This window comes from Camellia sinensis, chromosome 3 (assembly GCF_055761805.1).
Source record: "Camellia sinensis isolate YWXY chromosome 3, ASM5576180v1, whole genome shotgun sequence".
NCBI classification, from domain to species: Eukaryota; Viridiplantae; Streptophyta; class Magnoliopsida; order Ericales; family Theaceae; genus Camellia; species Camellia sinensis.
In genome coordinates this window covers 215,412,009-215,424,176 of record NC_138963.1, presented here as the reverse complement: position 1 = coordinate 215,424,176, position 12,168 = coordinate 215,412,009, and the positions used below count along the sequence as shown (strand labels likewise).

Here is a 12,168-nt window from a genome sequence, read left to right as displayed (position 1 = left end):
TCGAAGATTCGGAGGCGATGGTGGCTGTGAGTGCGACGATGGAGAAGGCCGATCGGATGAGGAGGAGGAGGCGGCGGTGGCCTGAAGGAGGAGGAGGAGGAGGAGGAGGAGGCGGCAATGGCGCATGTGACTAGAGGCGAAGCAGCCGACTGCGTGCGGAGAGAAGAAAGAGAGAGTGAGATGAGGGTGATGGTGAGAGTGATGAGAGAAATAGACTGTACAGAGGGGGGGTTTATATATAAATGGACAGGGGCATTATGATAATTTTACTTCGAGAAAAAACGGGACTGGGGACGGGGTCGGGGACGGGCCGGGTCCGGAGCTGTGAAAGTGATCCCCGTCCCCGGCCTCGGCCCGGAACTGATCGGAGATTTAATTTTAAATACCATCCCCAGCCCATTAGGGGTATTTTTCGAAAAAAAACCGCTCCTATCGAGGACGGGGTCGGGTCCCCGTCGGGCCGGTTTCAAATTGCTATCCCTACTTATGAGGGGGCCATCTGTTGAAAACTTGTATCATTTTCCATCTAAACTTAAATCGATTAAAAACTAAAAAATTATATATATAATTAACAAAAAAGATTAAAAACACAAGTAGAAGGAAGTAAAAAAATACTGTCTATTATTTTTTAGACATTTACACACAAGTCATAATTTATAAATTTATATTCCATCACTTAACTAAAATTTTTTAGACCTTCAATTCCCATTAAAATTTTAATAATCGGATTTGCCCTTCAAATAATAATTGTTCATCATTTATAATTATATATTAAGGAATATGATGATTTGACATTTATTTTGATTTTTTAAAATTTTAAAATATCAACTTTCAAATTGAAAATATTTATAAAAAAAAAATTATCTGCAAAAAAAAAAGCTAATTTTTTTTTTAATTTTAAAAATTGAATTATTTTTTTGTGTCAAACTAAAAATTGTGTTTACAAAGGAACATGATAGAATATTGATATGCAAAACTGAAAAATAAAAAATAAAAAACTATAAGAATAAAAAAAATTGATAATGTTCTCAGTTTTAAAACTAGAAAACACTAACAATGTTCTTGATTTTATTGAATAGTTGAATCAAATCAATAAATAGAAACACAAAAACGTTTAATCTCATGCTCTGTTTTTTTTATCAGTTAATAAAATAATTATCTAAAATATTACTATACAAAATTAATAATGTTTTTAGTTTTTAAAATTGAGAAACTATACAAAATTGATAATGTTCTTAGTTTTAAAAATTATTTTCTGTTTTACTAAATATGACTTATTTGTTCACAAAATTTTAAGTAGAACTTGAATTAGGATAATATTTGTAAATAGAACTTAACTATTTAACTCATTATTTTTTTGTTATTATTTTGTATCACTACTTACATGTAATTTTATAATTAACTTAATATTTGAAAAATTATTATTATAGAAAGAAGAAAGATGATGTGCCCTTTCCTAACTTGGGATCATGGGATGGAGGTCGTATTATATTTTAATATAAAAAAATTGCTAAATTTTTTAACTATATATAATCACTAAATTTATCTCTAATGATGTGTTAAAAATTGAGTTTTATATAATAATTAATTTTTTAACCAATCAATTATTGAAATGAAGTAATGGGTAAATTTAAAAGTTGTTTTAAAAATTTTAATAAACTTTTTCCGACTCAAATAAAAAATCAAGTCCTGACATATAGACAGAAGTGTAATAAAATTTTCTTGATAAGTTGAAAAAATAATTACTTTTTATAAATTTATGTATATATATTTTTAATTTTTATTTGGACTAAAAAATTTTGCTAAAAGATAGTAATTTTATTTGGAAACGAGCCGGATTCATTTTTTTCCCCTTAAAAAACACAATTAACGAATTGAGCAATTAGTTAGTAGTTGTATTATCGTTTCTTTGCCATACGAACCTAATTATACTTCTCACAATAGTTAATGAGACACAAAAAACATTGAGAGGCAATGCTCTCCCAAATTCAAATCTTAATATTAGTTAATAATAAAAATAAATAATATGCAGCACACCCCGCTTTCTTTCGCCTCAGCATGTTCAGAATTTTAATTCCTTCAAAATCTCCATTTTAACTGTTAATGTCTATATATCTTTAACAAATATCTCATCATTAATTCCTTATCTCTCAAAATTTAAACTTACCTGTCTTAGGGATTATTTGAAATGACCTAAATAAGTGTACATTTTGTCTTTTTACGAAAAGATGTGCAGAAAAATAAAGAGATGATGTAATGAAAAAAAGATAAAAAGATAAAAAATGTGTACATTATAGAACTTAGCCTTAATTTGTCTTTATAACATGTCCATTCTCAATATGGATTCCTCTCACATCTCTCGTCTATTGCAACAAAGGGGGTGTACATTATAGAACTTTCCTAAGGTCTCTATAGGATTTACTGATTACAAGGACATGGTATATAAGAACTTTGCTCTCTCTGAAACAAGAATGCAAACATTTCGATCCATCAAATGAAACATGTGGAATATGGTCATTGACACAGTTGTTTCTGACATGTTGCTTACACAGTTCCTATGCCAAATCCAATTGAACTGGAATAGTATTGCAATGCTAACTATTTTGGATGGTTATATAGACGAAGTTAAGAGGTAATTTAAGAGAGAATACACTATGAGTTGAATATAAAAATTAAAGTATATAGAATTTTTTTTATTTTTAATATTATATATAAAATTTATGATTGTGACAATCATTGATTTAGTATTGTTTTCTTATTTATATCGTTTCTTAAATTGTATTATGAATCTGTTATATATATATATGACATCTACCTCATTCATGGGTAAACCAAATCATTCTTTTCATTCTTTTTGGTATCAAAACTATGTTAAGTACCTAGTAATTTTACTTCACTGGCGAGCAATAGCTTTGCTTTAGCCACCGGCTAGACCTCAACCTATCCCACTGTCATATTTTCTTTCGGTATCATTTCGTGGTGATCTCCTCCTCTATCCACTAGTTTATTCTTATTCCATATATCTCTATCATATATATATATATTTTTTTACTCGCAATCCATTTTTGTGTTTCTCTTCCACTTTGTCTTTCCCTCGATTTCAACCTCAAATAGATTTCTAACTTCAAACCTATTTGAATTTGAGAGGAGTATTATACCTATATCATGATAAGCATGGTGATAAACTATGTGAACCACCTAAGCCGCCATTCTAGCGCACAACTGAAGTTGTCCCCTCTGGCGCACAACTCAAGCCATCCCCTAACGCACTTTCTAGTAAGTCGCCCCTTGGCACACTCAGTCATCTATTGTCATCATCATTCAACACCATTTCATAAGTTATGTGTGTGTCACGCTTACTGGTTCAACATCTAGTTCTCTACATCTGTCCGACATGACCCGTTAAACTGTTCTGACATTAATTCCGGTTAGTTCCTACAACAGTCCAACATGACCTCTTAAATTGTTCCAACATTGATTCCGGTCAGTTCCTACAACGGTTTAGCATGACCTTAAACTATCCCGACATTAGTTCTGACCAGTTTCTACAACAACCCGACACGATTATAAACTATCTCCTAGCGTTAGTTCCGACATCTGATTCCGACCAGGGTCTTGTTGGCAGCCGACCAGAGTATTTCCTGACTATAGATGCTTCGACAACTCTTCTAGGGCAATTCAGTCCCTTTTTTTTTTTTTTTTCTCTTCCTAGGGTGTGGTGCTGATGTATTAAGCACTTTTTGACCTTTTTTTATTTAGTGAACTATCAGATTTGTTCGGTAGCATTTATTTGAACTAGCCGTTGAATTTTTTTCGACTTCTTTCAATCATCCATTGTCAAGTTGCGATTGTTGAATATCTTCACACCAGCTTAAGGGAGAGTGTCGAATATAGAAATTAGAGTGCATAGAATCTTTTTATTTTTAGTATAATGTATATAATCTATGATTGTGTCCATCACTGATTTAGTATTATTTTCTTATTTATATCGTTTCCTCAATTGTATCATGAATCTATTATATATACATAACATCTACCTCATTCATGAATAAACCAAATCATTCTTGTTATTCTTTTCTCATTGGGGTGAGTAGCCTTGCAAACCGGAGCGGCACATAAGCCCTAACCAATGTCCCATTCTCCATATATTCCTGCAAATCCAAAAGAATGTTGTTGAGAAAAAATAAAGACAAACTAAGGATTAGATAATTGATTGCACATTATTATATTATTAACTCCATCCAATTCTGGAAAGGTAAAATCAAAATGTCAAAGATGGATCAAAATTTTCTCACTTTGCTTCTCTCATATGCCTCATCACATTGTCTGGGTTGATACCACCAGTTTTTTTTCTTTTTTCTTTTTTTCTTTTAATAAAGAAAAAACATCAACCATCTACAAATCTTTCTTGAGCACAAAAACTTACCCTGCAAACCTTCCGAACCTGTCACCTATTATGCCCACCTTTTAAAGGTTGTTTGCTCAAGGTATGGGCTGATGTTCAATTAAAAAATTTAGAAAGTTAGGAGGAAGGGATCAAGTTCAAGTCTTATTGGCCGCATCATGAATATCACGATTAAAGGGGTAACTTGAATGATTAGTCCCCAGGATTCTATCCAGGAGAGGTCTAAGGTTTGACTCCCCTCTACTTTGCCCGATTCATAGGCTTAGGGGTGGCATCTGAAAACTAAGTTTACACACAGGGTGGATCCAAAAGACCCTGTCTAGGCCGCGTTCTCAATCATCAAATAATAATAATAATAAATAAATATAAAAATACTAGCATGAATGATGTAGCAAAATTGACTGGACAAGGACATTATAATGTTTAACATGCTATTCCATATTTACTTGGCTGCACAAGACACTACACCAACACGACAATTTTTGAAAATTGTACGACATACACATGGGGAGGACACTCGAAATATATAATTTTATTTATTTATTAAAAGTCATATGTGAATATTTCATTCCAAGAACAATATATATAATATAACACTAATTTCTAAATTTAAATGAGGGATTAATTGGGTATAAATCTACATTGTCTTTTTTCTTTTCTTTTTTTATCTTTACATCCTAAGCTATTTTGTTCAAACTTGAATATCCCCAAGTGTCCAAAACATGTCCAAGTCAAAGAAGTATCTGACACATGTCGAACACCAACATGCCCGCCTTCTTAGAAGTGTTCATGCTTCTTAGACTTTGTTTAAAGTTTAAATATTAAACCAGTAAGAGCTAGTATCTTGTTTAAGCTAATCGTACTACCTACTTGAGATACTCTAGTGTTAGATTATTTTTTGATTGAATCAGCCTGTAAAATTTGATATATGATACATCTCGCCAGATCTTCATTGTAATAGATTATAAGATCAGCTTAGAGGATTTATATAAACAAAGAACAATATACATCTTTGAATGTTTTCAAACATAAATTATTAGGATGTGAAATTTGTTTGCATGTTTTTTTCTTCTTCCTTTTTTTCCCCCTTTTCCAATGTCAATGCATCCCCCCTCACACCACTGCTGGGTGACCTAAGGAATATTTTTCTGTTCTCTCGTCAACTTTCTTATCAATCTTCCCGCTCACCCTTTTACCTTCTTAATTAAACTATCATATCACCAATAAAACTATTAGTTCCTCCATAGAAATTGGAGGAATGAAAAAGGGATCCAAAAATAATGACATATTGATTCATGGTGCCCAATAACAATACTTACTGTTTTCTCGACCATTCCAACCTGATGTATCGTACTGAGAAATTCCCCTTTGTTGAATGGAATCAAAGCTTCCACCCATACCATAGAATCCTGGAGAAAGAAAAAATAGTATTGGAAAAAAGGAAAAAGGAAAAAAAACCTTACAAAAACAAGAAATGTTAAATACTGGGTGACATCATGCTTAACATAAAAAAACAAACAGAAACAACTATTCTGAAGGACACTGAAAAAATTGACATCAACTACCTTAAGTTTTTCCTGAACTGCACTGCAGAATTCATCTAATCCATCACCATTTATGGCAGAGATGCATACTGTGTCTTCTCTTTTCCCTGCTTCCAATTTGATTTTCAGAGGATCACTGGCTTTATCAACCTGTTGTAAATAAATGCATAAGTAATCTTGTGGCTTCCCTATAACACAATAGATGCTATGGCCATAATCAAGCTCTTGTCACTAACAAAACAATGAATGGTCAACATCAGCAAGAAGCTTCACATTCCAGATAAGCATCTCAGACTTGAAAAGAGATCAGTTTTTAGAAAACTAGTCGGAGTAACAAAGGCAAAACACCCTTCCCAAGGCTGGACAAAACGGTTTAAGGGATTGTTTGGGATGATCTAAATAAGTGCACTTTTTGTTTTTTTACGAAAAGATGTATAAAAAAGTAGAGAGGTGATGTGATGGAAAAAAGATAAAAAGATGGATTATTTAGGGGATGCCAAACCACCCCTAAGTCTACTGTGCCACTCAATAAATGCTTCAACCGCCAACCTATCACTTAATTTAAATTTGATAAATGAAATAAAGACACACACACACAAAGGGTTTAGGGACAGAAATCTTTAGTTTGACAATCATGAATATGTAGATAAAACTCTCATTTTGCATCTCCACTTTCAAGTATGTGAAGGATGCCGTTCACAAACTTGGCCAGTTTATCTTTGATTCTTTCCTCTCTCTCTTTTTTAGAGTGAGAGAGAGAGAAAGAAACGGACCAATGAGTGAATAAAAGGTCCACACAATTATTCACTCAATAGGTCCACACAATTATTCACTCAATATCATTCAATAAATTGAAAGAGAAAACAACAGGTCAAGAGACAGCTCGTGGGAACTCTGCAATCCATTGATTTAGTCAAAAGGCACATTTATGCTTACACATGAGAGAGAGAGAGAGAGAGAGAGAGAGAGAGAGAGAGAGACATCAAGTGTTGCAGTAAACTACTTTCATAACCAAATGAACAAATATATCACCTTGTTCCACACCATCAACTTTGGAATTGATGCTACATCCAGTTCACTAAGAACCTTGTCCACAGCATCTATCTGTTGCTCTGCCAGTGGATGGCTGAACTTGATAACAATATGTTATGAGAAAATAGTGTTTGTCAAGCAAAGATAAATCCTCTTCACTAATTCACCAAGTTATACCTAATATCCACCACATGCACCAGAAGGGATGACTCAGAAATTTCCTCCAAGGTTGCCCTAAAGGCAGCAACCTGCAGCAAGAAGCACTGATTAGGGAAGAACAAAGAAAAATGACATTATTTCTTGAGCTTCAAGTAAGTTTACATTTACTGGAACCTTTTCTTGAATAGTTAGTTTGAGACAAAAAGGAAAGGAAAGATACAAGGAGTTCTTGTGATATAAATTATTAGTAGCAATGATTGTCACATATGCAACTTGAAGATGTAACAGAGCTTACCAGTGTAGTTGGTAACTTTTGAATAAATCCAACAGTATCTGTAAGAAGAAACTCCTTCCCATTCTTCATCTGGATAGAGCCAACAGAACATATATGTGAGTTATACCCATAAAAAGGACGCTTTAAATCATAAGATATAGAGGGTACAATGTTGTCCAACAGAGCTAAAGATGGTGTTGCACGTAAATGAAATGGCTTTCAAAAAATGGAACCATTTTCCACATGACATTGATTAGTATATTGAGTAACTGCTCTTATATAATCATCAAGGGGGCAAGAAAAATAAAAATGTGTATATATACTTGTCATACAATCAACTCTTTTCAAGTACACCTTACTAACCTGTACCCTTCTAGTAGTCGGATCAAGTGTTGCAAACAGGCGATCTTCAGCGAGAACATTAGCCCCAGTCAATCGATTTAAAAGCGTACTCTTTCCAGCATTTGTATACCCAACCTAAAAGCATAGAACATTTCATATCTGTAAATGTTACCAACCAGTATCGAACAAATCCCCCTGCCCCCCAAACCGAGAGAGAGAGAGAGAGTAGGAGGAGGAGGAGGAGGAGGAGGGTATGGATCTACTCTATTCCAAGTTCATGAATTTCCCTACCAACGATACGACTGGGACAGGCACAGAAACACGCCGGTTCCGGTACTGCTTTCGATGTTTACGAACAGACTCCAGCTCTTTTTTAAGAACACCAATCTGTCAATGCAACAAAGGGAAAGTCAAATTTTAAAGATAATGAAAACATAGCTGCATACACTCCAGAAAGACGTGCATGACAAAATCTGCAACAATGTCCTTAAACTGTAAAACCTCGGATAATATAGATTTTGGGTGCACTAAGACGCTATGCTCAATATTTGCAACCCAAAATATTGTCATAAAATTTAAATAAACACTTGATAGCCCCTCCCCCCCCCCCCCCCCCCCCCCCCCCAAAACAATATTAAGGTGGCATGGAGAGGACTTCCAACTCTAGCTAAAGAATAATTATCACGGTTAAAATATTTACCAATAATTCACAATTGATTATATCCTCATTTTGAACAGAGATTTACCTCTAGTTGAAATACAAGGAGAAGAAATGAATACTTACATTAGCAAGCAAAAGTATAGTTATTAGAATATTTTCAAAAGTTAAAAAACGAAAAGAAAAGTTGGTCCTCTAAGTTTGACCATCTCCCAAGAGTCAAGCGAAAGTCCAGCAGGAGATGTACATGACAGCATGGGGTCCCTTTAAATGTAAAGTTTCCTCTTAGAAAGTATGCACCTCATAACTACCAAACAGCATTGAAATGAGTTTTTGAAAGGCATGTTAGAAATCAATGAAACAAGATAACAGAATACAGCTCACATATGTTAAGGAAGAACATAAATATTAAAATGTCCACACAACATGAATCATTTTAGACACTGTAAATTATACAAAAACCTACCACACAATCAACAAATATATAGATTGCTGGCAGCAGAAGAAAACTGCTTACTTGCGTACGTAAAATACGCTTGTCCACCTCAATTTGTTTCTCACCCATTCCTTTCACCCTGCCTCCAGCTTGACGCTCAAGGTGACTCCACATTTTTGTAAGACGAGGTAACTGATATTCCATTTGTGCTAATGCAACCTAAGAAAACTTCAGTCTTGTTAGTGTAAATGGACAACATAAATTCAGAAAACTATCTCACAGAAAAATGATAAATTTGCCTGTAAAGCTGCTTCATGTGTTGCTGCCCTCTGGTTGAATATATCCAGGATGAGAGCAGTGCGGTCACAAACTCTAACATCTCCTCCAAAAGCCTTTTCTAAATTACGTAATTGCCTGCAAATTAGCATTATAAACATCCCTTTGTAGCCGATAAAATCAAGACAAGAACAAAAACTGAGAACATTCATACGATGCAAAAGGTAGTACAAACTGAGAAAACAAGAGAAACTTGTATATGGTGTGTGGGTTGTGTCCAACAAATATGATGATACAAAAATCAGTAAGGATGACAGATTCTATTCCAACTACAGAAGCCAGAAACATAAGAAAAAAAGGAGCATAAGACAGGCCATGGCAACAAGAAAATAACTAATCGCCTGTAATTTAATAGAGAGTGCCACTTGATAGGACCATAGGAAGAAAATTAGCAATCACCAAGTAGCTGGGGGCATAAGGTCTTATTGAGTGGAAACAAGCATAACCTTCCACCATAAAAGGCTTTCTAGGCCAGAAGTACTCAAATGCCATCACGACAGCCCTTCCCCTCTTTGGAAAAAGGGAGGGCAAAAAAGGGGGAAAATAAATAAATAAAAAGCTGTAGGAACCTACTAACCAACTTATTTCTCACAGTCAGAGACCCAAGAAGAGTTGAATGAACCAATAATTCAGTATATGCATCAAGCTTTGGTCAAACTCAAGCTACTGAGATATCAAATACATTAAGTTGTTCTCAGATAAAGAAATTTTCCATTGATCTTAAATCTCAAAAGCTTGATCAGCAGGCTAGAATATTTAGGGTGCATAACCCATAGGAATCAAATTCCACTTGAAGCATATTCACGAATGAAAAGCAAAAAATAAAGAGAACGAAAGAAAGAAATTCAGTCATTAACAACTAACCCTGCTGACAGCTCATCGTCAAATATTACTGTCTCAACACCAAATGCATGAATGGCACTCTTGATTTCTGCCACCTTGCCAGATCCAATATACGTCCTCGAATTTGGAGTAGCAAGTCTGTACCATATGAAAACGAGTAGTCAATATAATTAAATTAACAATGAGAGATGTGACTCAGGCCAGAATGAAAAATACTACGCAATTACAACAATCTCAATCTAGAAACCTGCATGGGTCTCCAACTTACCATTTCTTTTTACGTTGTAACTAGTAATTTCAAAGATATAAGGATGCGGCCCAGGTTCAACTATATAGCATACGGATCCAAGCAGCTAAGTTAATAAAATAACATTTATTTATGTAATCAGTAACTTATCCATTTCTTTGGAGCTGAAGTGTACCCCAAGTACCAAGTATCAAGTATCAACTAATGAAAAATAGGCTACCACGGGTAATGCTTAAGCATGATAGTGTTCAAATCATTTATCAAAACCAATATATATAGGGAAAAAAAAGGGACCCATACTTGTCACAGATCAAACTTCAGTGGGAAAATATGGAGAATATAATTTATCACACTGAGCAGGATTAGACATCAGCAGCAATGAATTTAAGATATATCTCAATATAATACTCACTTCTGATGGGTAGAACCTATAACCATCAGTCCAGCAGTATCAGCCAACTGGGCCAGTTCCCTGAGTGACTCTTGTACGCCAAAGGAATCCTCCGTATCACCTTTGCGCTCAACACTCACAAGGTAGGCTTTCTCTTCAAAAACCTGATAATTAACCCAACCCATGTAATTTTTTTACCAGCAAACCATTATTTTGAACTGTTACTAAAATAGGAATCACAAATGTTGAAAATTAAGCTGTGAAATTTTGGGTTAAGGCTACAGGATCATATCAATTATAAAATTTTTTCTTTATTTTCTTTTTCTTTTCATAAATAACCAATTCAGCAGAACATAAATTATTCTAAACTAAAGATTTCCTATTATGTTTCCCATCGTTGGTGCTAAACAGAATTCAAAAACTCAAATGCTAAAAAGGAGAGCATAATTAGGGTCACTTTCTCGGGTACCAAACAGAAAAAGGAGAAAAGACAAACCTCCCTTCCGTTTCGGAGCTTGAATCTACTGTCATAGCCGTCCTCCTCCATATCTTCCCTCTTCTTCGAATACCTTCTCGTTGAAGCCTTGGGAAAATCTGGGGTAGTTCCTTGTTCCACCACAGTCTCTGCAACTCCTCCATTGATCGAAATCGCTGCTTCGATCAATGGAGTTCGCAGTGAAACGGTGTCGTCCGGAGAGATAACACCGACCCCTTCGTCTCGAGAATTCTTGAGTATGAGATGTTGTTTGAGATGAATGGATCGAATGGAAGTAGGGTTTGGAGGCCATCGAGAATCTGATTCGGGGATTAGAGGAAAGGGACGAATCGCCCAAGAGAACAAGCATGCGCTCATGATAATATATACCTCCTCCGTCTGGATGGACTGGATCTGGAGATACAGATAGTATGCGGATTTTATTTTGATATTTTCATTTCTTTAGTATTGTATTTTCTTTTCATATATCTATTCAAAATTAATCAAAAATATTAGAGATCTAAATAAATTAGGGAAATTTATCAATAAATCCCATTTCACAAACTATTAAACCAATTAGTCCCAACTTTATTCTTTTGTTCGGATAAGTCCTATCAGTGGGGAAGTTTATTTCTTGTTAATCCTATTTTTCATATTTAGTGTAACTGTGTGGACGATTTTACCCATTATTGTTTTGTTTCCATATACTGTTGGTGCACCCTCACTTCACCATCACTTCACCATCTCCCACATTATAACTCTTCCTCCCTTCTGTCTGCAATCATCAACACTGAACATCATCGCCAAACTCTCTCTCTCTCTCCTCCTTTTCCTCTTCATCTTCTTAGGAGTCCCTCTCCTCTGTTCACCGCATCTCCTCTAACGACGGCACTCCTCAGTTCACTGCCTCCTCCTCACCTACTTCAAGATCCACCACCAGAACCATTGCCCCTCTCTCTCTCAGATCGTGAAACCCTAGGCGGCGATCCATCCATCGCACTATTAGGTCCTACTCCGTAACCGCCT

General features: G+C 35.0%; 1 protein-coding gene across 1 annotated transcript; it reads right to left on the bottom strand.

Annotated features, from left to right (window-relative positions):
* Positions 1-3,889: 3,889 nt before the first annotated feature.
* LOC114297842 (GTP-binding protein, HflX) lies at positions 3,890-11,678 on the bottom strand. The gene is made up of 13 exons (XM_028242321.2): positions 11,164-11,678; positions 10,689-10,831; positions 10,051-10,167; positions 9,150-9,264; positions 8,932-9,069; positions 8,048-8,143; positions 7,778-7,891; positions 7,436-7,504; positions 7,159-7,229; positions 6,982-7,075; positions 5,971-6,099; positions 5,725-5,814; positions 3,890-4,151 (listed from the first exon to the last, which is right to left on the bottom strand). Exons 1-13 carry the CDS (start codon positions 11,518-11,520, stop codon positions 4,068-4,070), a joined length of 1,617 nt encoding a protein of 538 aa, XP_028098122.1. The 5' UTR covers positions 11,521-11,678; the 3' UTR covers positions 3,890-4,067.
* Between the last annotated feature and the right edge of the window lie 490 nt (positions 11,679-12,168).

What these genes read in the sequence shown, in the direction of transcription:
- LOC114297842 (XM_028242321.2), bottom strand. Translation starts at nt 11,520, where the DNA reads ATGAGCGCATGCTTGTTCTCTTGGGCGATTCGTCCCTTTCCTCTAATC. An exon ending in GACGATGAGCTGTCAGCAGG is followed by an intron (nt 9,265 to 10,050) that starts GTTAGTTGTTAA and finishes GCTAATTTGCAG; the next exon opens with GCAATTACGTAATTTAGAAA. An exon ending in CTGTCCCAGTCGTATCGTTG is followed by an intron (nt 7,892 to 8,047) that starts GTAGGGAAATTC and finishes CTATGCTTTTAG; the next exon opens with GTTGGGTATACAAATGCTGG.